This window comes from Hyla sarda, chromosome 13 (genome assembly GCF_029499605.1).
Source record: "Hyla sarda isolate aHylSar1 chromosome 13, aHylSar1.hap1, whole genome shotgun sequence".
Lineage (NCBI taxonomy): Eukaryota > Metazoa > Chordata > Amphibia > Anura > Hylidae > Hyla > Hyla sarda.
The window spans coordinates 15,094,557-15,121,898 of NC_079201.1; the positions used below are offsets into that span (position 1 = coordinate 15,094,557).

General features: G+C 44.5%; 1 protein-coding gene across 1 annotated transcript; it reads left to right on the forward strand.

Moving 5' to 3' along the window:
- The first annotated feature begins 2,460 nt into the window (after nucleotides 1-2,460).
- Nucleotides 2,461-26,874, forward strand: LOC130297678 (bactericidal permeability-increasing protein-like). The gene is made up of 8 exons (XM_056550391.1): nucleotides 2,461-2,548; nucleotides 4,766-4,857; nucleotides 8,858-9,025; nucleotides 10,021-10,088; nucleotides 14,126-14,168; nucleotides 14,878-14,941; nucleotides 16,662-16,738; nucleotides 26,738-26,874. Exons 1-8 carry the CDS (start codon nucleotides 2,461-2,463, stop codon nucleotides 26,774-26,776), a joined length of 639 nt encoding a protein of 212 aa, XP_056406366.1. The 3' UTR covers nucleotides 26,777-26,874.
- Nucleotides 26,875-27,342: the final 468 nt, after the last annotated feature.

Consider the following 27,342-nt stretch of genomic DNA (forward strand, 5'->3'; position numbering starts at 1 on the left):
ATAGCAGTACTGGAAAGCCAAAGACTGTCCAGGCATGCTGGGAGTTGTAGTTTTGCAACAGCTGGAGGCACTCTGGTTGGAAAACACTGCTCTAATCGTCTAACTGTGTCTGTCAGGCATTGCAAAACTTTGTAATCCCCTTGTTCAGTGTCTCTATATGAACAGACAAGACACTGTTCAGTATAATATCTATTACCTGCCAGCAATAATTAAATAAAAACCTTGTTTATTACCAGAGGATGAAAATCCCTTCCAGTCATATGGTGATTTATAGACATGTGCACGAGAAAAAGTTTTGTTTTGTTTCTTTATATTTTTTGTGTTTGGGTACTTTTTTCGGTTCAGCATTCTTTTTCGGATTAGATTTTTCAGATAGATTCCGTATTCAGAGTATCATATACATTATTTGTTTAACTTTTGTTAAAGGGGTACTCCGGTGGAAAAAATTTTTTTTTAATCAACTGGTGCCAGAAAGTTTAACAGATTTGTAAATTACTTCTACTAAAAAATCGTAATCCTTCCAGTACTTATTAGCTGCTGAATACCACAGGGGAAATTATTTTCTTTTTGGAACACAGAGCTCTCAGCTGACATCACGAGCACAGTGCTCTCTGCTGACACCTCTGTCCATTTTAAGAACTGTCCAGAGTAGGAGAAATTCCCCATAGCAAACATATGCTGCTCTGGACAGTTCCTAAAATGGACAGAGATGTCAGCAGAGAGCACTGTGCTTGTGATGTCAGCAGAGAGCTCTGTGTTCCAAAAAGAAAAGAATTTCCTCTGTAGTATTTAGGAGCTAATAAGTACTGGAAGGGTTAAGATTTTTTAATAGAAGTAATTTACAAATCTGTTTAACTTTCTGGCACCAGTTGATTAAAAAAAAAAAAAAAAGTTTTCCATCGGAGTACCCCTTTAAAAAAAAAAAAAAAAAAGAAACCTTGTTTAAGTTACTTTGTTTTGTTCTTTTTCCGTTTTTGCCCTTTTGCCGGGGTACCACAAAAAAAAAAAATGCTGTAGGGAAACGAACTGTTAAAAAAATTATTTTTTATTTATAAGCAGGGGGGCGTTATCGGGAGCGGGTGCAGGAAACAAGGGAGCCGCAGAGTTAGGAACAATGGAAGACAGGTAAGACAATGTTTAATGTTATGTGATTTATTTATACATAATGTAATGTTGAATGAATGAATGATTGATGTGTTTGATCGATGTGTTTCATTGACGGGTGATTTATGTATAACGTGTCATGGTGGTTATTTTTATTATATTTTTTTATGTAGATATTTATAGTAAAATATGTGATTTTAATATATACTTATTGTTAATACATTAATTTTTATGTAATGTGGATTTTTTTTAAACATATAAAATATGTTGGATACGTGTTTTACACTTGTGCTAACCCAGTGATTCACAACTAGGGTGCCTCCAGCTGTTGCAAAAACTCTACAACTCCCAGCATGACCCGATAGCCAAAGGCCCTGGCATCACGAAATAGTTAATTCACACATTACCCTCACCCGATACCACAATTGTATGTGCTGTCGGACTCAGGTGGATGCTCCCGACCTTTCTATGGGGTTTGGTTTTTAAAGGGGTACTACGCCCCTAGACATCTAATCCCCTATCCAAAGGATAGGGAATAAGATGTCTGATCACGGGGGGGGACCCCTGCAATCTTGGATGCGGCACCCCAGCATGGAGCAAACTTCACTCCAGGACAGATGACCTCTCGTCACAACACGGTCACACCTCTTGTGATGTCACAGCCATGCCCCCTCAATGCAAGTCTATGGGAGAGGGCGTGACGTCAGTCACGCCCTCTCCAATAGACTTGCATTAAGGGGGCATGGGCATAACATCCCAAGGGGTTTGTCCATGCCACCTCAAGCCTCCAACACTTTACCCGACACTCTAAACTAACGCCGGGTGCAGCAGGGAGATCACGGGGGTCCGATCAGACATCTTATCCCCTATCCTTTGGATAGGGAATAACAAGTCTAGTGGCAGAGTACCCCTTACCCCTTGTTGTATGTATTGATTCCATGATAAAGATATTGTACTATTGTGGTATACAGTATAGGGTCAGTTATTAAGGATCTTATATTTGTATTTGACATATAAGAAACATGTACCAACTTTAAACAAGATTTCTCCAGCTATGAGGTTATGCTGGATCATACATTGGCCCTGTCCATAGTTACCTTAAGATAATGCATATAAAACATCCATTGTTCATTAATGAGACTTTATTCTTGCCATGTTGCTGTTGTTGTTGGGTATAATATCACATAAATATCCCAGGGACGTCCCCGAAATAAATCTAAACCTCGGCTTCCTCATTCCCACTTTAGTATTTAAGCTTCACTTCATATTCGGTACATAGTTTTCTTCTTTCCATCTCCTTCTATATTGATGCTTATATCACATGCAGGAAAGATGGCACCGGGGTATACACTGACCATGGCGCTCTGTGTGGTTCTGATGGGAGCAACATACGCTGGAAATCCTGGATTCGTCGTACGCATCACCCAGAAAGGGCTCGAATATGGTAAGATTCTATGTACTTTATCTGTGTATTAGTTGAATATGCATTTATATATCCATTAGCCCAGACCTCTGATGAAGCTCTGAGGAGTGAAACCTGTCAGGGGGTGCTAAAGTAACATGGAGCCGCCCCACCTGGTGTCCAAAGGAGCCGCTAACCCTGGCACAGGTAAAAAGTAGTACAGAACATGTCATACCTCCCTATACTGTAGGGGGCGCTACCAGACACTAGTCAGTGCATACACTTCAGTAATACAGGTAAAGAGTACAGAACATGTAATACCTCCCTGTACTGTAGGGGGCGCTACCAGACACCAGTCAGTGCATACACTTCAGTAATACAGGTAAAGAGTACAGAACATGTAATACCTCCCTGTACTGTAGGGGCGCTACCAGACACTAGTCAGTGCATACACTTCAGTAATACAGGTAAAGAGTACAGAACATGTAATACCTCCCTGTACTGTAGGGGGCGCTACCAGACATCAGTCAGTGCTTACACTTCAGTAATACAGGTAAAGAGTACAGAACATATAATACCTCTCTGTACTGTAGGGGGCGCTACCAGACACCAGTCAGTGCATGCACTTCAGTAATACAGGTAAAGAGTAGTACAGAACATGTAATACCTCCCTGTACTGTAGGGGGCGCTACCAGACACCAGTCAGTGCATACACTTCAGTAATACAGGTAAAGAATAGTACAGAACATGCAATACCTCCCTGTACTGTAGGGGGCGCTACCAGACACCAGTCAGTGCATGTACTTCAGTAATACAGGTAAAGAGTACAGAACATATAATACCTCCCTGTACTGTAGGGGGCGCTACCAGACACCAGTCAGTGCATGTACTTCAGTAATACAGGTAAAGAGTACAGAACATATAATACCTCCCTGTACTGTAGGGGGCGCTACCAGACACCAGTCAGGGCATACACTTCAGTAATACAGGTAAAGAGTCTAGAATAATGTAATACCTCCCAGTACTGTAAGGGGCACTACCAGACTCCAGTCAGTGCATACAATTCAGTAATACAAGTAAAGAGTACAGAACATGTAATACCTCCCTGTACTGTAGGGGGCACTACCAGACACCAGTCAGTGCATGCACTTCAGTAATACAGGTAAAGAGTAGTACAGAACATGTAATACCTCCCTGTACTGTAGGGGGAGCTACTAGACACCCGTCAGTGCATGCACTTCAGTAATACAGGTAAAGAGTAGTACAGAACATGTAATACCTCCCTGTACTGTAGGGGGCGCTACCAGACACCAGTCAGTGCATGCACTTCAGTAATACAGGTAAAGAGTAGTACAGAACATGTAATACCTCCCTGTACTGTAGGGGGTGCTACCAGACACCAGTCAGTGCATACACTTCAGTAATACAGGTAAAGAGTAGTACAGAACATGTAATACCTCCCTGTACTGTAGGGTGCGCTACCAGACACCAGTCAGTGCATACACTTCAGTAATACAGGTAAAGAGTAGTACAGAACATGTAATACCTCCCTGTACTGTTGAGGGGCGCTACCAGACACCAGTCAGTGCATACACTTCAGTAATACAAGTAAAGAGTAGTCCAGAACATGTAATACCTCCCTGTACTGTAGGGGGCGCTACCAGACACCAGTCAGTGCATACACTTTAGTAATACAGGTAAAGAGTCCAGAACATGTAATACCTTCCTGTATTGTAAGGGGCGCTACCAGACACCAGTCAGTGCATACACTTCAGTAATACAGGTAAAGAGTACAGAACATGTAATACCTCCCTGTACTGTAGGGGGCGCTACCAGACACCAGTCAGTGCATACACTTTAGTAATACAGGTAAAGAGTCCAGAACATGTAATACCTTCCTGTATTGTAAGGGGCGCTACCAGACACCAGTCAGTGCATACACTTCAGTAATACAGGTAAAGAGTAGTACAGAACATGTATTACCTCCCTATACTGTAGGGGACGCTACCAGACACCAGTCACTGCATGCACTTCAGTAATCCAGGGGTTTAGCAGTGAATGCTCCTTCTGATAGGTCCGATCTACCTTATGTAGTTAAATCTCTAATAATAATGAAGATGCCTTTTCAATGGAAAATTGAAAGCTGTAATCCGGTTATGAGGTTACTGCTCCCCTTTATTCTGAACTCAACTTTACAAATAAGGACTGGTGTACACACTATTACCATAAATAAATATGTCTTTTCATGTTTTCTTACAGCCCGTGAACAAGGGATGACTGTTCTACGACAGAAGCTCTCAACTATTCATTTGCCGGATTACTCGGGAGTTTATTCGGGATTCATGGGAAAAGTAAAGTACAAAATCAATAGGTGATGAATAATAATAACCAAATAGGTCAATGAATTATTGATAGAATCTATTTACCTTAGCACCACGGCTTCCATTTGCAATATATGTTTATTAAAGGGGTATTCCGCTGCTCAACGTTTGGAGCAAACTGTTCCTAACGCTGGAGCCGGCGCCGGGAGCTCGTAACATCATAGCCCTACCCCCTCATGATGTCACGCCCCGCCCCCTCAATGCAAGTCTATGGGAGGGGGCGTGACAGCTGTCATGCCCCCTCCCATAGACTTGCATTGAGGGGGTGGGGCGGGACATCATGAGGGGGTGGGGCTATGTCTTCACAAGCTCCCGGCTCCAGCTCTCGGAACAGTTTGTTCCAAACGCTGAGCAGCGGAATACCCCTTTAACTAATAAAATGAATGCCAGAGGTAATAGCAGATGACATTGACCTTACAGAAATTCTTTGCTTAAAGGGTTTCTCCACTCCTCAGCGTTCAAAACAAAATGTTCTGAATGCGCAGAGTCGGCACCAGGGCTCGTGATGTCACTTCCCCGCCCCCTCCTGACGTCACAATCCGCCCCCGCAGTGTCAGTCTATGAAAGGGGAGGCGGTTTGCTGCCCCGCCCCCTCCCATAGACTTGCATTGAGGTGTCGGGGCGTGATGTCACGAGGAGCGGAACCATGACGTCACGAGTCCCAGAACTGGCTCTAAGCGTTCAGAACATTTTTTTTCCGAATGCTGAGCAGCGGAGTAACCCTTTAATGCAATACCTACTAGTTAGAAGCCCCCCCCCACACACACACACCCAGTATAGGGTATATGTGTAATGGCTCAACCTAGTTTTGCCCAAAGGGCACGCCCCCTCCCATAGACTTGCATTGAGGGGGTGGGGCGGGACATCATGAGGGGGTGGGGCTATGTCTTCACAAGCTCCCGGCGCCGGCTCCAGCTCTCGGAACAGTTTGTTCCAAACGCTAAGCTCAACCTAGTTTTGCCCAATGGGGTAAACCTTTCTAGTCTGTGTCAAAACTTGTGGTTCTCGTGGCAACTGGCCCTGGCCTATCAAGTCTGTTTTTTCTCTGGTTGAGCCTACACTCTGCATTTTGGCTATTACAGTTCTCAGTTGTCTCTTAGACTTACTCTAACTTACTCTACGACTTTGGCTCTGAAATTGGTTAACACTTTTTGCTTTCATTCAAGCCTTAAAGAGGTACTCCCCAGAAAAACATTTTTTTTAAATCAACTGGTGCCAGAAAGTTAAACAGATTTGTAAATTACTTCTATTTAAAAATCTTAATCCTTCCAGTACTTATCAGCTGCTGTATAATACACAGTAAGTTCTTTTTTTTTTTTTATTTCCTTTCTGCCTGACCACAGTGCTCTCTGCTGACACCTCTGTCCATGTCAGGAATTGTCCAGAGTAGGAGCAAATCCCCATAGTAAACCTCTCCTACTCTGGACATTTCCTGACATGGACAGATGTTTCAGCAGAGAGCACTGTGGTCAGGCAGAAAGGAAATTAAAAAATAAAAGAACATCCTGTGGAGCATACAGCAGCTAATAAGTACTGGAAGGATTAGATCTTTTAAAAGAAGTAATTTATAAATATGTTTTGCCCCTTAAAGGGGTACTCCACTGGAAAACATTTTCTTTTAAATCAACTAGTATCAGAAAGTTAAACAGATTTGTAAATTACTTCCATTAAAAAAAACTTAATCCTTACAGTACTTATCAGCTGTTGTACACAGAGGAAGTTCTTTTCTTTTTGAATTTCCTTTCTGTCTGACCACAGTGCTCTCTGCTGACACCTCTGTATATTTTAGGAACTGTCCAGAGTAGGAGAACATCCCCATAGCAAACCTCTCCTGCTCTGGACAGTTCCTGAAATGGACAGAGGTGTCAGCAGAGAGCACTGTGGTCAGACAGAAAGGAAATTCAAAAAAGAAAAGAACTTCCTCGTGAGCAATCAGCAGCTGATAAGTACTAGAAGGATTAAGATTTTTTTATAGAAGTTATTTACAAATATGTTGAACTTTCTCACACCAGTTGATTTAAAAGAAAATGTTTATCAGTGGAGTACCCCTTTAACGAACACGGACGTATATTTACGTCCATGGCCGGCTCCCGATCTGTGAAGCGTACTCAGAAGCTGAGCAACCGGGACCCGCGATCGTGCTGATGTCCGGTATTAACCCTTTAGATGCTGCAATCAAAGTTGATTGCAGTGTCTAAAATGGGAGTAATCCATTCCGGCTAGCTCAGCGGAGCTGTTCGGGACCACCTTGTTGAAATCGCGGCGTCTCGAACACCTGGAGGCTCCCTACCTGGCTCCACGCTGTCCGATCGGCGTTTGATTGCTCCAAGCCTGAGATCCAGGCTTGAGCAATCAAGTGCAGATAACACTGATCAATGCTATGCTGTTGCAAAGCAGTGATCAGTGTCTGCAATCAATGTATTGCATGTTATAGTCCCCTATGGGAGCTACAACATTGCAAAAAAAAGTGTAAAAAAAGAGTTAATAAATGTGATTTAACACATTCCCTAATAAAAGTTTGAATCACCCCCCCTTTTCCCATTAAAAAAAAAAAGAAAACAGTGTAAAAAATAAATAAAAATAAACATATGTGGTATCACCGCGTGTGTAAATGTCCGAACTATAAAAATATATAATTAAACCGCAGAGTCAATGGCGTACGCGCAAAAAAAATTCCAAATCCAAAATAGTGTATTTTTGGTCACTTTTATACCATAAAAAAATTAATAAAAAGCTTTCAAAAAGTCAGATCAAAACAAAAATGGTACCAATAAAAACTTTAGATCACGGCACAAAATATGAGCCTCATACCGCCCCGTACGCGCAAAAATGAAAAAGTTATAGGGGTCAGAAGATGACAATTTTTAACATATAAATTTTCCTGCATGTAGTTATGATTTTTTTCCAGAAGCACGACAAAATCAAACCTATATAAGTAGGGGATCATTTTAACTGTATGGACCTACAGAATAAAGATAAGGTGTCATTTTTACCGAAAAATTTACTGCGTAGATACGGAAGCCCCCAAAATTACAAAATAGCGTTTTGTCTCCAATTTGACTCACAATGATTTTTTTTTCATTTTGCCGTAGATTTTTGGTTAAATGACTAATTTCAATACAAAGGAAAACTATTGGCGCAAAAAAAAAAAGCCCTCATATGGATTTTTAGGTGCAAAATTGAAATGCTAATAAAAAAAAAACAGAAAAACATTTGGTCCTTAAGGGGTAAACTTTCTGGCACCAGTGGATTTAAAAGAAAATGTTTTCCAGTGGAGTACCCCTTTAAAGGCTTGTCCCATCTGAACAGAAGCTTTCTATGGGATCTGTTAGACATAGATGGTCATCACCAGGGATCTTTCACTCTATACTATCCATGCTACAATTTTTTTGACGAGCACCGTGCCCTATGTTATGTTTCATATGTATTTTGTGGCAAAGTTTGGTGCTGATTCTCAGGCTGGTATGACGGAGTAGTAGAACTTGCCTAGAACATATACAAAGTCTTAAAGGGGTACTCCACCCCTATACATGTTATCCCCTATCCAAAGAATATGGGATAACATGTCTGATCGCGGGGGGTCTGACCATTGGGAACGTAAATCAGCTTTGCAGTCACGGAAGCCTGGGGCTTAGGTGATCGTAATATCACGCCACGCCCCCTCCATTCATGTCTGTGGGAGGGGGCGTGACGGCTATAGCCGTCACGCCTCCTCCCATAGACATGAATGGAGGTGGCATGGGGGCTGTGTTTGCCAGTCATCCGTCACGGAGCAGAGTTCACTCCGTGCACCGCAGCAGAGATAGGGGGTCCTTTGGATAGGGGATAACATGTCTAGCAGTGGAGTACCCCTTTAAATGTAGCAGAAGTCACATGATGCAGATATCTGATAATAATTGTTCACATTTGGTCAGTGAGGTTGGGATATTTATCCTAGACTATGGTCACTCTTTATTATTATCATCCTCAGATATCAAAGAGGTATCCAGCTAGGCCGATAAAGCTCAAGATTTTATCGCCTTCTGCTCCGTCTCTGGCCGTGAAACCGGGAAATTTGACCCTTTCACCAGTTTTGGACATCCAGGCTTATGCAGTATTACCAAAGTCAGCTCTGGCTCCTCTTTTCCGAATAACCTTGGTAAATTATTTCCTGAACTGAAGAAATAACAGTGTGAAGAAGATGTTAAACTGGATCTGTCATGTTTACCATATTGCCCCTGTGTGTGGGTAGATTGCTATAGGCCGGCTGTCAAAAACTATGTCACACTGTCCTCCAAGTGCATACCCCAGCAGGAGCCAGGGTTCTCATGTTACCAATAGGATTGCATGTTCAATATGACAGATTCTCTTTAAACACTATACACCATGCATTTCACAGCCATCTGGCTTGGATTTGTGCCGAGTTTTACACTGTTTACTATATGTCCCACAGAGATAAGTGGCAATGCTTTGCATCGCCACTTTACTACCTTACACTCAATGGGCCAAAGGAATTTAAAGTACAATCTGAAGTGAATTTGATGGCTCCTTCTATCTACCGTAACCTCCCAAAACAACTCTTGTGAGGCTCTTTTAATATAAAAAATATTCATCAGTCATCTCTCCTCATTGGTGTGTATACTATTGTAATGTGTGTGTGGTCATATCGCAATCTTTATAGAGATAATCTGTTGGATTTTTTTTATTTTTTATTAACTGGTGCCAGACAGTTAAACCGATCTGTAAATTACTTTTATTTAAAAATATTAATCCTTCCAGTACTTATCATCTGCAGTATGTTCCAGAGGAAGTTGTGTATCCTTTCCAGTCTGACCACAGTGCTCTCTGCTGACACCTCTGTCCATGTTAGGAACTGTCCAGAGCTGGAGAGGTTTCCTATGGGGATTTGTTTCTGCTCTGGACAGTTCTTGAAAAGGACAGAGGTGTCAGCAGAGAGCACTTTGGTCAGACAGAAAAAATACTCAACTTCCTATGGAGCATACAGCAGCTGATAAGTACTGGAAGGATTAAGATTTTTATATAGAAATAATTTACAAATCTTTTAACTTTCTGGCACCAGTTGATTTAAAAACAAATTGTTTTCCACCCGAGTACCTGTTTAACTTCAAGACCTTTTTGTTTGTTTTTTTACAGTCAACTCATGCTGTGGCAAACGTGAGAGTGAATTCAAACAGGATTGTGGGGTTCCTGGTGCTTAACAGGTAAATAATAAAAAGATTTAAAAAATTGAAATTATTTGTATCATTCAAGAATAAAACTTAGTTAAGGAATTATTTACAGTATTTAGTTAGTTAGTTAGTATTAGCTATAATAGTGGTCTCCACATGTTGGACCTCCAGATGTTGTAAAACAACAATTTCCACTGCTAGGGCTACCTGTGATCACATGGAACCTAATAGAAAGTGTTCAGTTTTCAATAAAAATTACACCTTATCTTTATTCAGTAAGTCCATACAGTTACAAGGATACCCAACTTAGATTTTATTTTATTTAACTTATAATTTAATTATTTTATAAAAAAAATTAAAAATTATTTAATTAAAAATTATAACTACATGCACCAAAATTAGTATGTTTAACCCCTTAAGGACCGGGGTTTTTTCCGTTTTTGCATTTTTGTTTTTTCCTCCTTACCTTTAAAAAATCATAACTCTTTCAATCTTTCACCCAAAAATCCATATGATGGCTTATTTTTTGCGACACCAATTCTACTTTGTAATGACGTCAGTCATTTTACCCAAAAATCTACGGCGAAACAGAACAAAAAAATAAATGTGAGACAAAATTGAAAAAAACACCATTTTGTAAATTTTGGGGGCTTCCATTTCTGCACAGTATATTTTTCGGTAAAAATGACACCTTATCTTTATTCTGTAGGTCCATACGGTTAAAATGATCCCCTACTTATATAGGTTTGATTTTGTCGGACTTCTGGAAAAAAATCATAACTTCATGCAGGAAAATTTATACGTTTAAAATTATCATCTTCTGATCCCTATAACTTTTTTTTTTTTCCGTGTATGGGGCGGTATGAGGGCTCATTTTTTGCCGTGATCTGAAGTTTTTAACGGTACCATTTTTGCATTGATAGGTCTTATTTTTATTCATTTTTTTCATGATATAAAAAGTGACCAAAAATGCACTATTTTGGACTTTGGAATTTTTATGCGCGCACGCCATTGATCGTGCGGTTTAATTAACAATATATTTTTATCATTCGGACATTTCCGCACACGGCGATACCACATATGTTTATTTTTATTTACACTTTTTTTTTTATGGGAAAAGGGGGGTGATTCACACTTTTAATAGGGGAGGGGCTAAATGATCTTTATTCACTTTTTTTTTGCAGTGTTATAGCTCCCATAGGGACCTATAACACTGCACACACTGATCATTGTTATCCCATAGGGACCTATAACACTGTACACACTGATCATTGTTATCCCATAGGGACCTATAACACTGCACACACTGATCTATTACATTGATCACTGGTTTCTCATAGGAAACCACTGATCGATGATTCTGCCGCTTGACTGCTCAAGCCTGGATCTCAGGCACTGAGCAGTCATTCGGCGATCGGACAGCGAGGAGGCAGGTAGGGGCCCTCCAGCTGTCCTGTAAGCTGTTCGGGATGCAGCGATTTCACAGCGGCTATCACAGCCCACTGAGCTAACCAGCATGGTTTCACTTTCATTTTAAAGGGTTAATAGCGCGCGGCAGAAAGATCAATGCCACGCGCTATTAGCCACGGGTCCCGGCCGTGGCCCCACGTTATAGATCGGGAGCGGACTCAGGGCGTACAGGTATGCCCTGGGTCCTTAACAGGTTAAAATTGTCATCTTCTGACCCCTATATTTTTTATTGTTCCATATACGGGGATGTATGAGGGCTCATTTTATGTGCCGGAAGTTTTTATTGTTACCATTTTTGTTTTCATGGGACCTTTTGATCGCTTTTTATACATTTTTTTATGGTATACAAAGTGACCAAAAATACGCAATTTTGGACATTGGAATTTTTTTTTACGAGTACGCCAATGACTTTGCGGTTTAATTAATTATATATTTTTATAGTTCGGACATTTATGCACGCGGCGATACCACATATGTTTATGTATATTTCTGTTGACATTTTTTTTTATGGGAAAAGGGGGGGGGGATTCAAACTTTTATTAGGAAAGGGGTTAAATCACATTTGTTAACTTTTTTTTTAAACTTTTTTTTACACTTACTTTTAGCCCTTATAGGGGACTATTACATGCAATCATTAGATTGCATATACTGTTCAGTGCTATGCCATAGCATAGCATTGATCAGTATTATCTGTGCTCGATTACTCCAGCCTGTGAGCCTGGTTGGAGCACCGAGGCACAGATCGGACGGCGAAGAGGCAGGTAAGGGCCCAGCTGATTGGGATATTGCGATTTTCCAGAGATGATCCCGATCAGTCTAATTTCGGAATTTTAGACACCACAATCAACTTTGATCGCAGCGTCTAAAAAGTTAATGCCGGGCATCGGCCAGTCCGCCGATGTTCGGCATTAGCCATGGGTCCTGGCTGCTGATAGCTCACTTCATAGATCTGCCGCACGACAGCGCCATAAATATAAAGGGGTTAAAAGAGATATATCACAAACAAAAATTTACCCCCTATCCCCGCAGGATAGTGGATAAGTTTCAGAGCACGGGGGGTGGTCTGACTGCCGGGACCCCCTGCAATCTCCTGTATGAGGTTCCTAATCTCTCAAGTAAAGGGACATGTAGAGGGAGCCGGGACCCAGTACAGGAGAACGCAGGGGGTCCCAGCAGTCGGACCCCCTGTGGTTTAAAACGTATCCTCTATCTGCAGGATAGATTTTGTTTATGATACTTTTCCTTTAAGCATTGCACAATGAAATCTATGAGCTGCAGAACAGTAAGTCTTCCAGAGCGAGAGAAACTCTTTGCTGCCACTGTTAACCTTCTAGAACAATGTTTCCCTAGCAGAAATCCTGAGAACATGACCTGCTAAAGTAGTGGCTGTCACGCCCCCTCCCATAGACTTGAATTGAGGGGGCGGGGTGTGACATCATGAGGGGGCGGGGTTATGACGTCACGAGGTCCCGGTGCCGGCTCCAGTGTTCGGAAGAGTTTGTTCCAAACGCTGAGCAACAGACTACCCCTTTAAGGGAAGTTGAGGACCGCATTTGGGAAGTATTGTTCTAGACTATAAAATGGGTTTTCTTAATCAGTATCCCCAATAAACGGAAACTGTCATCAATGTCACCTGCACTAAACTGATGGTACAGGTGTATAGTGCAGGTGACAATGATGATACCATACTTACCTACCCCCATTCCGCGGTCCCATTGGCCCGTTATTTTCCTTGTTGGGCAGCAGAATTGGGGAGGCAGCAGCGGTGACGTCATGGTGTTCCTCAAGCTCGGCCCATGCACCAAGCCCTCTACATGAATGAGGAGGATAACGGACGAACAGGACCATGGATCAGGGGTAGGTAAGTATGGTTATTATCAGTGTCATCTGCACTTTTCACCTGTACGAACAGGCAGAGGCGTAGCTTGTAGCTTTTGGGCCCCAATGCAAAATATGCAATAGGGCCCCATATGCCAAATATAATACTGGTCTTTTATAGGGCAGTTGTGCTTTGGGGCCCCTGTGCGACTGCTACCTCTATAGCTACGCCCCTGAGAACAGGTTAGTGTGGGTGAATCTGATGACAATTTCCCTTCTAAACATATCATATATGAAAGTCCAAACACTCCCTTCCAGCAGATACTAGAATTCAGGAGTCTAAACTTGTGGACCCTCTGCAAGATGATTGAACTAATCAATACTCTGGTTTTAATGCATACAATACATATTCCCAAACCCAGTCCTCCACACCCACCAACATTCTGGGTTTTTCAGTTACTCCGTTGGAATAAAACAGAAAAAATTCCAATCCTGGACTTTTGGCGGTCCTGGAGGACCAAGCATGTCTATGAATTACATGGGCAGCCGACTAATTTCAATGAACTCTATGTAATGTTTCCTTTTTCCTGTGGGGGTGCTACAGGGGAATCATACACATGCTCACACATAATCTGATCTCAGGGGCATCCTATAGTCAGCTAATTTTTGGGAGGACTCTTTTAGCAACAAGGATTGTGAAAATATTAACGCTTCTACTGCATATTGAGTGTAATTGAAGACCTTCGTACAAAATTGTTTCTTGTATATTTTTTCTTCTCCAGCATAAAGATTGATCTCAAACACTCAGATGTGGGGCCCTTCCCTGTGAGTATATGTCTGTGTATATATATATATATATATATATATATATATATATTTATTTATTTATGTAACCCAAAAAATTATTTGTGCAAATTCCTTCTGCTATTATTGATTGATGGCCATTATTATTATTGTCACTTACCTGACCAGTTTTCTCTAACCACAAGGCCATGGTAATCTTCTCTACTTGCACTCGGGCCATGCTCCCTCCCATTGTCACGCCTGTAGGTGGTGCACAATCCTTTATTCCTCCCTATCGTTTGTGGGACGGGTGGCGGTAGGACTAATTACATTGAGGAAGCCCGCACCCTGGCGTCACGACAATTAAGGGTTAAACCTATACCCTACACTACCACTCTGCAACACCCCTGTTCACTATTACCCCTACAAGCTCACCACATAGCGACCTGGTCGTCTTCTACAACAAAGACCAAATCTTTATGGATGAAAACAGGAGACTACCCTGTAGTGGTCAAAAGTAACACAGGTTTAGGGTGCACAGTGGGTCCGAACCTTTTGGTCAGTATTCAAGGATTCAGTTAAATCTCAGCATTTATTTACTATTCCACAAGTCCCTTTATGACTTATTCAATAAGAATCAGGCTTATTATTCTGTCTGATGGGACTGTATTATAAGAACTGTAAATCATTTTTACATTATCCGTTTCAACCAAGTGTTATATCTCTATGGTTCTATCTCTATATCTTCCAGGTGGAGCTTCTAAACTTGGTTCTGAACTATTACATCTCACATATTCTGCTTCCCCAAGTTAATGGTATGTACACGATTGTCCATTTATACTGAAATTTGCCAAAATTAGTATTGAAATAAATGGATACATTCCTATAGTGAAGAACACTCTCTTGGGTTGACATATAATGAGATCTATCTTTTAGGTTTAATTCTTAAGTCCGTTTGATGCATCTTTGGAGTCCCCAATGTTTAGTGTTAGAGCTGGCTCTGTCAGAAAAGTTTAATTCTATTTAAGTTGCTAAGTCTAGTAAGCTCTGGGTCGGTTGGAGTGAACCACATTATTGCGTGACACTTAAGAGTTGTATAACCAAAGAACTGTCTCCAGTCAAAGCTAAAGGAGTATTTACCGTATTTTTCGCCCTATAGGACGCACCGGCATATAAGACGCACCCAATTTTAAAGGTCCAAAATCTAGAAAAAAAAAAGATTCTGAACCCAGCAGTAATCTTCAACCTGCGGACCTCCAGATGTTGCAAAACTACAACTCCAAGCATGCACGGATAGCCAACGGCTGTCGGGGCATGCTGGGAGTTGTAGTTTTGCAACATCTGGAGGTCCGCAGGTTGAAGACCACTGGTATAGGAGGTAGTACTCACATGTCCCCGCCGCTCCAGACCCGTCACCGCTGCCCTGGATGTTGCTCCATCGCTGTCGCCGCGTCCCCGTGGTGACCCCGACACTCCGGACGTCTTCTTCCCCCGGGATCCACGCTCTCCGTCATCACGTCGCTATGCACGCCGCTCCTATTGGATGACGGGACGGCGTGCGCGACGACGTGATGACGTCGAAGGAGAGCGCCGGCCATGGAGGGGATCCCGGCCCGAGGAGGCAGGTAAAGTCCTTCCCGGTGTCCTGTAAGCTGTTCGGGACGCCGGGATTTCACCGCGGCGGTCCCGAACAGCCCGACTGAGCAGCCGGGTTAGTGTTATTTTCGCCGGGTTAGTGTTATGGCCGCAGGTATTCGCCGTATAAGATGCACCAACTTTCCCCCCAACTTTTTGGGGAAGAAAAAGTGCGTATTATACGGCAAAAAATACGGTACTTCTACAATTGTTTTCCTACTCTGAAAGGAGAAAGTTTCATCCCAGAAGAGATAGAAGCTGTACAAGTGCTTTTCTGCTTCAATAGGACTCTTTGTTTGTTGTAGTCAGAGCCATGTCTTACAAGACACAACCTTTTCACCTTACGCCCTGCTATAGGGAATTGTAATGCAGCACAGGGAGCTTAAATGTAAAGGCTCCTCTCAGTAGAGTTAATCTTATCTGGACTGAGGGTATATTTTAAAATACTTCCAGTGTTGTCAGAGTCTTATTACCGTACTTCTTCTACCAAAGCTACAAAAGTGGATTGTGCCCAAAACATATACACTGAAATAAAAGAGTGTATACATTACTTAGTACAGTACTCTATAAGGAGTCTATCATAGTTCCCACCTGTGTCTGGTTCAAGTCATTTTCACCCACCATCATGGGCACACCAGCACCCAGACCCTGAGGGTAAATGGCTTCTTTTATTGAGTAGCCCCCCATTACAAAAGTTGCAGAGACCACAGGAGGATATTCAGGGCTCAGCTAGTCCACTAAGCTACTGTGAACTTATAGGCTTTGCTAGGTGAACTATTACCCCTAGCTGGCCCTGCACTACAAATCCCATTATCCTTCTGGGCATCACAGGTAGAAAAATGGAAGAACAAATTGAAATCTCCAGATCTTGCATTCTACTTTTACTTCTATTTCTTCTAGAAATTCTGGCGAATGGCTATCCTCTCCCCCTGCTTGATGACGTTGGACTCTCCAATGTTGTGATAAAGCTACATGAGGTATGTCCATGAGTTACTCGTTCGAAGACCTTACATGCTGATTCAAACATATGAAACAAGCAAGCACAAATTATTATTGTACTTGTATGAATCCTACAGGACATGTTTAGATCATTTTTCTGTTTAAAGGGGTACTCCGGTGGAAAACTTTTTTTTTATTTTTTAAATCAACTGGTGCCAGAAAGTTAAACAGATCTGTAAATTACTTCTATTAAAAAATCTTAATCCTTCCAGTTCTTATTAGCTGCTGAATACTACAGAGGACATTATTTTCTTTTTTGAACACAGAGCTCTCTGCTGACATCACGACCACAGTGCTCTCTGCTGACATCTCTGTCCATTTTAGTAACTGTCCAGAGTAGGAGAAAATCCCCATATCCCCATATTTCCTCTGTAGTATTCAGCAGATAATAAGAAATCTGTTTAACTTTCTGGCACCAGTTGATTTAAAAAAAAAAAAAAAGTTTTCCACCGGATACTACAGTGGAAATTCTTTTTTTTTTTTTGGAACAAAGTGCTCTCTGCTGACATCACGAGCACAGTGCTCTCTGCTGACATCTCTGTCCATTTTAGGAACTGTCCAGAGCAGCATATGTTTGCTATGGGGATTTTCTCCTACTCTGGACAGTTCTTAAAATGGACAGAGATGTCAGCAGAGAGCACTGTGCTCGTGATGTCAGCAGAGAGATCTGTGTTCCAAAAAGACAAGAATTTCTTCTGTAGTATTCAGCAGCTAATAAGTGCTGGAAGGATTAAGATTTTTTTAATAGAAGTAATTTACAAATCTGTTTAACTTTCTGGCACAAGTTTATTTAAAAAAATAAAAACAATCTTTCCCCCCCCCGGAGTACCCCTTTAAAGGTCACTTTATTTGAACATTGAGCGAAGGAATAAAAACAAAAAATCTAGCAAAACGCATTTCACTTAAGTTATGAATTGATTTGCATTTTACTAATAAGTATTTGCACCACACTAAAACAGAAAAAACTGATTGTGAATCGGCACTCATATATCTGACTGTCCTTGTTTGTCGGGTGGGGATTAATTGGATGTGCTGATAAATGAACCGGGATCTCGGGAGGTGCTCACGCGCAACTAAAAGACTCCAATGAATATCAAAACATAAACAGATGAGTGAGTGTTCCGATAGATAACGGAGCACCCACCCGGTCAAACGTCCCAGGCTGGGAAACTGTCACCGACATGTAGTCATATTTTGGCAGGGAGGCGGTGGATGGTCTGGGGGGAGTTCGGACGCCGGCCACAGACCGTATCACGCCACTTGGTGCACCGAAGCACCGGTGCGACCTGACGAAGCGCCAAGTGGCATGATACGGTCCATGGCCGGCGTCCGAGCTCCTCCCGGACCATCCACTGCCTCCTGTCACGATGCCGGCTGGCAGGTAGTGGATCCTCTGTGCCAGAGAGGGATTGGCGTGGACCGTGCTAGTGGATCGGTTCTAAGTCACTACTGGTTTTCACCAGAGCCCGCCGCAAAGCGGGATGGTCTTGCTGCGGCGGTAGTGACCAGGTCGTATCCACTAGCAACGGCTCACCTCTCTGGCTGCTGAAGATAGGCGCGGTACAAGGGAGTAGACAGAAGCAAGGTCGGACGTAGCAGAAGGTCGGGGCAGGCAGCAAGGATCGTAGTCAGGGGCAACGGCAGGAGGTCTGGAACACAGGCTAGGAACACACAAGGAAACGCTTTCACTGGCACGATGGCAACAAGATCCGGCAAGGAAGTGCAGGGGAAGTGAGGTGATATAGGGAAGTGCACAGGTGAAGACACTAATTGGAATCACTGCGCCAATCAACGGCGCAGTGGCCCTTTAAATCGCAAAGACCCGGCGCGCGCGCGCCCTAGGGAGCGGGGCCGCGCGCGCCGGGACAGGACCGAGGGAGAGCGAGTCAGGTACGGGAGCCGGGGTGCGCATCGCGAGCGGGCGCTACCCGCATCGCGAATCGCATCCCGGCTGGAAGCGGAATCGCAGCGCCCCGGGTCAGTGGATCTGACCGGAGCGCTGCAGCGGGGAGAGTGTAGCGAGCGCTCCGGGGAGGAGCGGGGACCCGGAGCGCTCGGCGTAACAGTACCCCCCCCCTTGGGTCTCCCCCTCTTCTTAGAGCCTGAGAACCTGAGGAGCAGACTTTTGTCTAGGATGTTGTCCTCAGGTTCCCAGGATCTCTCTTCAGGACCACAACCCTCCCAGTCCACTAAAAAAAAAGTTTTCCCTCTGACCTTTTTAGAAGCTAAGATCTCTTTGACAGAGAAGATGTCCGAGGAGCCGGAAACAGGAGTGGGAGGAACAGATTTGGGAGAAAAACGGTTGAGGATGAGTGGTTTAAGAAGAGAAACGTGAAAGGCATTAGGGATACGAAGAGAAGGAGGAAGAAGAAGTTTGTAAGAGACAGGATTAATTTGACACAAAATTTTGAAAGGACCAAGATAGCGTGGTCCCAACTTGTAGCTAGGGACACGGAAGCGGACATATTTAGCGGAGAGCCATACCTTGTCTCCAGGGGAAAAAACGGGAGGAGCTCTTCTTTTCTTATCCGCGAACTTCTTCATGCGTGATGAAGCCTGTAAGAGAGAATTTTGGGTCTCTCTCCATATGATGGAAAGGTCACGAGAAATTTCATCCACAGCGGGCAGACCAGAGGGCAAGGGGGTAGGGAGGGGGGGAAGAGGGTGACGGCCGTACACCACGAAAAATGGGGATTTGGAGGAAGATTCAGAGACTCTGAAGTTATACGAGAATTCGGCCCATGGAAGGAGATCTGCCCAGTCATCCTGGCGGGAGGAAACAAAATGTCGCAAATAATCACCCAAGACCTGGTTAATTCTTTCTACTTGTCCATTGGACTGGGGATGATATGCAGAAGAAAAATTTAATTTAATCTTGAGTTGTTTACAGAGAGCCCTCCAGAATTTAGACACGAATTGGACGCCTCTATCCGAGACGATCTGCGTAGGCAACCCGTGAAGACGAAAAATGTGTACAAAAAATTGTTTAGCCAACTGAGGCGCTGAAGGAAGACCAGGAAGAGGGATGAAATGTGCCATTTTGGAGAATCGATCAACGACCACCCAAATAACAGTGTTGCCACGGGAAGGGGGTAAATCAGTAATAAAATCCATACCAATCAGAGACCAAGGCTGTTCGGGGACAGGCAGGGGATGAAGAAAACCAGCGGGCTTCTGGCGAGGAGTCTTATCCCGGGCACAGATAGTGCAGGCTCGCACAAAGTCCACAACATCCGTCTCCAGAGTCGGCCACCAATAGAAGCGGGAGATGAGTTGCACAGATTTCTTGATGCCCACATGACCTGCGAGATGGGAGGAGTGACCCCATTTGAGGATTCCGAGGCGTTGGCGTGGAGAAACAAAGGTCTTTCCTGGAGGAGTTTGCCTGATGGAGGCTGGAGAAGTGGAGATCAGGCAGTCAGGTGGAATGATGTGTTGCGGAGAGAGTTCAACTTCTGAGGCATCCGAGGAACGAGAGAGAGCATCGGCCCTAATGTTCTTATCGGCAGGACGAAAGTGAATCTCAAAATTAAATCGGGCAAAGAACAGAGACCACCGGGCCTGGCGAGGATTCAGCCGTTGGGCAGACTGGAGGTAGGAGAGGTTCTTGTGGTCGGTGTAAATAATAACTGGAAATCTTGATCCCTCCAGCAGATGCCTCCATTCCTCAAGTGCTAATTTAATGGCTAGAAGCTCTCGATCCCCGATGGAGTAGTTCCTCTCCGCCGGAGAGAAGGTCCTAGAAAAAAACCCACAAGTGACAGCATGCCCGGAAGAATTTTTTTGTAGAAGAACAGCTCCAGCTCCCACTGAGGAGGCATCAACCTCCAATAGGAAGGGTTTGGAAGGGTCAGGTCTGGAGAGCACGGGAGCCGAAGAAAAGGCAGACTTGAGTCGTTTAAAGGCGTCTTCCGCTTGAGGAGGCCAAGACTTGGGATCGGCATTTTTTTTGGTTAAAGCCACGATAGGAGCCACAACGGTAGAAAAATGTGGAATAAATTGCCTGTAATAATTGGCGAACCCCAAAAAGCGTTGGATAGCACGGAGTCCGGAGGGGCGTGGCCAATCTAAGACGGCAGAGAGTTTGTCTGGATCCATTTGTAGTCCCTGGCCAGAGACCAAATATCCTAGAAAAGGAAGAGATTGGCATTCAAACAGACATTTCTCAATTTTGGCATAGAGTTGATTGTCACGAAGTCTCTGAAGAACCATACGGACATGCTGGCGGTGTTCTTCTAGATTGGCAGAAAAAATTAGGATATCGTCCAGATATACAACAACACAGGAGTATAACAGATCACGAAAAATTTCATTAACAAAGTCTTGGAAGACAGCAGGGGCGTTGCACAGGCCAAAGGGCATGACCAGATACTCAAAGTGTCCATCTCTGGTGTTAAATGCCGTTTTCCACTCATCCCCCTCTCTGATGCGGATGAGGTTATAGGCACCTCTTAAGTCCAGTTTAGTAAAGATGTGGGCACCTTGGAGGCGATCAAAGAGTTCAGAGATGAGGGGTAGGGGGTAGCGGTTCTTAACCGTGATTTTATTAAGACCGCGGTAGTCAATGCAAGGACGTAGGGAGCCATCTTTTTTGGACACAAAGAAAAATCCGGCTCCGGCAGGAGAGGAGGATTTACGGATAAAGCCCTTTTTTAAATTTTCCTGGACGTATTCAGACATGGCAAGAGTCTCTGGGGCAGAGAGAGGATAAATTCTGCCCCGGGGTGGAGTAGTGCCCGGGAGGAGGTCGATAGGACAATCATAAGGCCTGTGAGGAGGTAGAGTCTCAGCTTGTTTTTTGCAGAAAACATCCGCGAAGTCCATATAGGCCTTAGGGAGACCGGTTACTGGAGGAACCACAGAGTCACGGCAAGGGTTACTGGGAACCGGTTTTAGACAGTCCTTGGAACAAGAGGGCCCCCAACTCTTGATCTCCCCAGTGGACCAATCCAGGGTTGGGGAATGAAGTTGAAGCCAGGGAAGTCCAAGGAGAATTTCCGAGGTGCAATTGGGGAGGACCAAAAGTTCAATCCTCTCGTGATGAGATCCGATGCTCATTAGAAGGGGCTCCGTGCGGAAACGTATGGTACAGTCCAATCTTTCATTGTTTACACAATTGATGTAAAGGGGTCTGGCGAGACTGGTCACTGGGATGTTGAACCTGTTGACGAGAGAGGCCAAAATAAAATTTCCTGCAGATCCAGAGTCCAAGAAGGCCACAGTAGAGAAGGAGAAGGCAGAGGCAGACATCCGCACAGGCACAGTAAGACGTGGAGAAGCAGAGTAGACATCAAGGACTGTCTCACCTTTGTGCGGAGTCAGCGTACGTCTTTCCAGGCGGGGAGGACGGATAGGACAATCCCTCAGGAAGTGTTCGGTACTAGCACAGTACAGGCAGAGGTTCTCCATGCGGCGTCGTGTCCTCTCTTGAGGTGTCAGGCGAGACCGGTCGACCTGCATAGCCTCCACGGCGGGAGGCACAGGAACGGATTGCAGGGGACCAGAGGAGAGAGGAGCCGAGGAGAAGAAACGCCTCGTGCGAACAGAGTCCATATCTTGGCGGAGCTCCTGACGCCTTTCGGAAAAACGCATGTCAATGCGAGTGGCTAGGTGAATGAGTTCATGTAGATTAGCAGGAATTTCTCGTGCGGCCAGAACATCTTTAATGTTGCTGGATAGGCCTTTTTTAAAGGTCGCGCAGAGGGCCTCATTATTCCAGGATAATTCTGAAGCAAGAGTACGGAATTGTACGGCATACTCGCCAACGGAAGAATTACCCTGGACCAGGTTCAACAGGGCAGTCTCAGCAGAAGAGGCTCGGGCAGGTTCCTCAAAGACACTTCGGATTTCCGAGAAGAAGGAGTGTACAGAGGCAGTGACGGGGTCATTGCGGTCCCAGAGCGGTGTGGCCCAAGACAGGGCTTTTCCAGACAGAAGGCTGACTACGAAAGCCACCTTAGACCTTTCAGTGGGAAACAGGTCCGACATCATCTCCAGATGCAGGGAACATTGGGAAAGAAAGCCACGGCAAAACTTAGAGTCCCCATCAAATTTATCCGGCAAGGATAGGCGTAGACCAGGAGCGGCCACTCGCTGCGGAGGAGGTGCAGGAGCTGGCGGAGGAGATGACTGCTGAAGCTGTGGTAGTAACTGCTGTAGCATAACGGTCAGTTGAGACAGCTGTTGGCCTTGTTGCGCTATCTGTTGTGACTGCTGGGCGACCACCGTGGTAAGGTCAGCGACAACTGGCAGAGGAACTTCAGCGGGATCCATGGCCGGATCTACTGTCACGATGCCGGCTGGCAGGTAGTGGATCCTCTGTGCCAGAGAGGGATTGGCGTGGACCGTGCTAGTGGATCGGTTCTAAGTCACTACTGGTTTTCACCAGAGCCCGCCGCAAAGCGGGATGGTCTTGCTGCGGCGGTAGTGACCAGGTCGTATCCACTAGCAACGGCTCACCTCTCTGGCTGCTGAAGATAGGCGCGGTACAAGGGAGTAGACAGAAGCAAGGTCGGACGTAGCAGAAGGTCGGGGCAGGCAGCAAGGATCGTAGTCAGGGGCAACGGCAGGAGGTCTGGAACACAGGCTAGGAACACACAAGGAAACGCTTTCACTGGCACGATGGCAACAAGATCCGGCAAGGAAGTGCAGGGGAAGTGAGGTGATATAGGGAAGTGCACAGGTGAAGACACTAATTGGAATCACTGCGCCAATCAGCGGCGCAGTGGCCCTTTAAATCGCAAAGACCCGGCGCGCGCGCGCCCTAGGGAGCGGGGCCGCGCGCGCCGGGACAGGACCGAGGGAGAGCGAGTCAGGTACGGGAGCCGGGGTGCGCATCGCGAGCGGGCGCTACCCGCATCGCGAATCGCATCCCGGCTGGAAGCGGAATCGCAGCGCCCCGGGTCAGTGGATCTGACCGGAGCGCTGCAGCGGGGAGAGTGTAGCGAGCGCTCCGGGGAGGAGCGGGGACCCGGAGCACTCGGCGTAACACCTCCATGCCAAAATATGACTACACATCGGTGACAGTTTGCCAGCCTGGGACGTTTGACTGGGTGAGTGCTCCGTTATCTATCTTTATGTTTTGAAATAAGTATTTGAACCTCTATTGATCAGTAAGAAGTAATGAGCTGAGATTAGGAGCATCTCAATCATTCAGATGATCATTGGTAAACCTCAGCTAGTCCTGTACATGTGATTTCTTGAGCAGGGGGACCTTGCGGACACTGCAGGATTTCAGTCCTTCACATCATAATGTGTTACCAATTGTTTTCTTGATGACCATGGTCCCAGCCATCTCAAGACCCTCCCTTGTAGTTCTGGGCTGATTCCTCACCGTTCTCTTGATCATTGAAACTCCACGAAGTGAGATCTTACATTAAGCTTCCGACCGAGGGAGATGGACAGATTATTTTGTGTTTGCTCCATTTGTAAATAATGGCACCGACTGTAATAAACTTCTCACCGATCTGCTCGGCGATGGTCTTGTAGCACATTCCAGCCTTGTGTAGATCTACAATCTTGCCTCTGACATCCTTTGACGGCTCTTCGGTCTTGGTCATGGTGGAGAGTTTGGAATCTGATGGATTGCTTCTGTAAACAGGTGTCTTTTTTACAGATAATAATCTGAAATTAATAGCACTCCCTTCAAGAGAGTGCTCCTAATCTCAGCTACTTACGTGTATAAAAGACACCTAGGTGACAGAAAATAGGAATTATTCTTCACCATTAATTCGGTTTCCATGAATCATTCATGACTGCGTCATCACTATAGGTACAGGAAACAAAGAAGCCTGCCATAGACACACCCCGGTGCTACCAAATTACTACCAGGATGAAGCCAACAACATTATTAAAGGGTGAGAATTGTGGTGGTGCCGTCATGGGGGAATCTTGTAAACCAATTTGACTGTCAGGAATAATTCCTATTTTCCACAGCATCCCCCTTCATGATGGCACCATGACAGAGCCCTAAGAGATAAGTAGCTCTAGGGCGGGACCACTGCTAGAAGGACATTATACCCCAAAAGAGCAGTCTTTATTGCCAAACCTATAATGACAAGCATTGTAAAAATACTCAACCCCCATGGCTGCCCTGCAGATTTGTTCCGAATTTAGTTCCGAATGCTGTGTACAGGGTGCGGTGGTCGGCCATGCCCCTTTGTGACATCAATGCAAGTCTATGGGGGGGGGGGGGGCGTGATGGCCACCACGCCCCCTCCCATAGACTTGCATTGAGGGGGCGTAGCATGATGTCACAAGGGTGTGTGGCTGACCCCCGCAGCGCACACACAGCGTTCGAAACTAGATGTTCCTAACGTTGGCCAGTGGAGTACCCTTTTAACTCCTATGCGCGGGAAAATGGAATTATTATAATACATCAGAAACCCCTACCATGGGGTGGAACACATCGGTTTTTACAGTCAGGGGACCCCTGTCCAGAGAAGAACTAGCTATGGAGGGAATCTAGTGGAGGAAGGAGACCACAAAGACCCAGATTGACCACCCCTCCCTGTAGGGAAAGAAAGAACTGGGGTGTGTCTGGGGACTTTCCTGTCCCCACAGGGATGAGCGAGCATCCTCCACCATGCTGCCCTCATGAAGGGCGATGCTGTGGAAATCTTGCTGATTGATAGGGGATCAAATACTTATTTCACGCAAATCAATTCATTTTTTATTTGAAATTCGTTTTTCTGGATTTTTTGGTTGTTGTTATTCTGTCTCTTACTGTTGGAATAAACCGAATATTTACATATTTATAGACTGATCATTTCTTTGTCAGTGGGCAAATATACAAAACCAGTAGGACTATTTAGCGGTTCTCACCGCTGTGGTGCCCACACTGCACAGTGTCCGGGGGTGGGGGACCGTGTTGCTGGAGGTCAGCTCCCATTTAAGTGAATGTGAACTGAGCTGCAGTAACCAGGCCTGGCCACTATGTAGTGAATGGTGCATGTGCTCTGTAGCTGCGCCTAACAGCTGATCGGCGGGGTCTGTTGTATATCAGCACCCAACCAGCAAGTGATTGATTGCCTATCCTAAGAATAGTCAATCCATTATATTAGCCTGGTGAGGAAAAAAAATTCATATCAACTTGCTCCAGTAAATTAAACAGATTTGTAAATTACTTTTATTAAAAAATCAATCATAATCCTTCCAGTACTTATCAGCTGCTGTATGCTCCATATCTAATACTTACTATACAGAAGGTATCAACTTATTATTACTAAGGATCAACTCTCTAGTGACTGCAGCCCTTTCTATGGGTTTTCTATCAGTCCCTTTATAGAAACCCATATAGTTCAGATTTAAAGTGGCACTCTGGTGTAAAACATTTATTTATTTTCAAATCAACTGGTGCCAGAAAGTTAAACAGATTTGTAAATGACGTCTGTATAAAAATATTAATCCTTCCAGTACTTATCAGTTGCTTTATGCTCCAGAGGAAGTTGTGTAGTTCTTTCCAGTCTAACCACAGTGCTCTCTGCTGACACCTCTTTCCATGTCAGGAACTTATAGAACAGGAACAAATCTAATCCCCATAGCAAACCTCTCCTGCTCTGGACAGTTCCTGACATGGACAGAGGTGTCAGCAGAGAGCACTGTGGTCAGACTGGAAAGAACTACACAACTTCCTCTGGAGCAGAAAGAAGCTGATAAGTACTGGAAGGATTAATATTTTTATACAGAAGTAATTTACAAATCTCTTTAACTTTCTGGCACCAGTTGATTTGAAAAAAAAAATAATAATGTTTTCCACCAGAGTGCCCCTTTAAAGCTGAAATATATGGGTTTCTATAAAGGGACTGATAGAAAACCCATAGAAAGGGCTGCAGTCACTAGAGAGTTGATCCTTAGTAATAGTAAGTTGATTCCTTGTGTATAGTAAGTATTAGATATGCTGTGGGGGGCAAAATGCAATTGACTCATTGTAAGATGACCTTATTATTTTAATATGATTCTATTTCTTCACATTCTAGCATTACCTTCTTCTGGGAGCAGATGTCAAGTATGGATAATTTTGCGGCGGCAAGAGCTGAAGATCAAAGTATCCTGACACTCCCTCCAAAGATGATAATAAATAATAGACCTGAGAAAATTAGAAAATATACAGAAAATGAGATGGGGGCCGACCGGGGTGATGACTCAATATTAACTTTGCTCGATAATAAAAATGTATGATGAAGATGACCTCATCTTAATCAATATATGATGGTACCTTGCGGGGCCCAAGCCCAGACCCCATGTGTGTCCCTTGCTTTTGAATTTCACCGGAGCCCCAGCCCGGCTCCCGAGTGTCTCCACTCCCAGTACTGCTGGCCCCCGACCAGGCTCCCAATAGTGCCTAGCATTGGGAGGAAGTGATCTTTCACTTGGTGAAGTCACTTACAGCACTCTATGGTACAATATATGCAACAGAGCAGCATGGGAGGGAAGCTCCTGGAGTCGGAATGGCTGAATTCAGTTCAGGTATACCATGTAAAAAAAACACCCACTTCCCAACGACTGATTGAAACTTGACTCGTTTCGAGCGCATGCGCTCGAAACGCGTCAAGATTTTAATCAGTCATTGGGAAGTGGGTGT

Bases quoted from the DNA above. Each gene is read 5' to 3' on its own strand.
- LOC130297678 (XM_056550391.1), top strand. From the start codon at position 2,461: ATGGCGCTCTGTGTGGTTCTGATGGGAGCAACATACGCTGGAAATCCT. The intron at 10,089-14,125 runs GTAAATAATAAA...TTTCTTCTCCAG, and splicing joins GGGTTCCTGGTGCTTAACAG to CATAAAGATTGATCTCAAAC. The intron at 14,942-16,661 runs GTATGTACACGA...TATTTCTTCTAG, and splicing joins TCTGCTTCCCCAAGTTAATG to AAATTCTGGCGAATGGCTAT.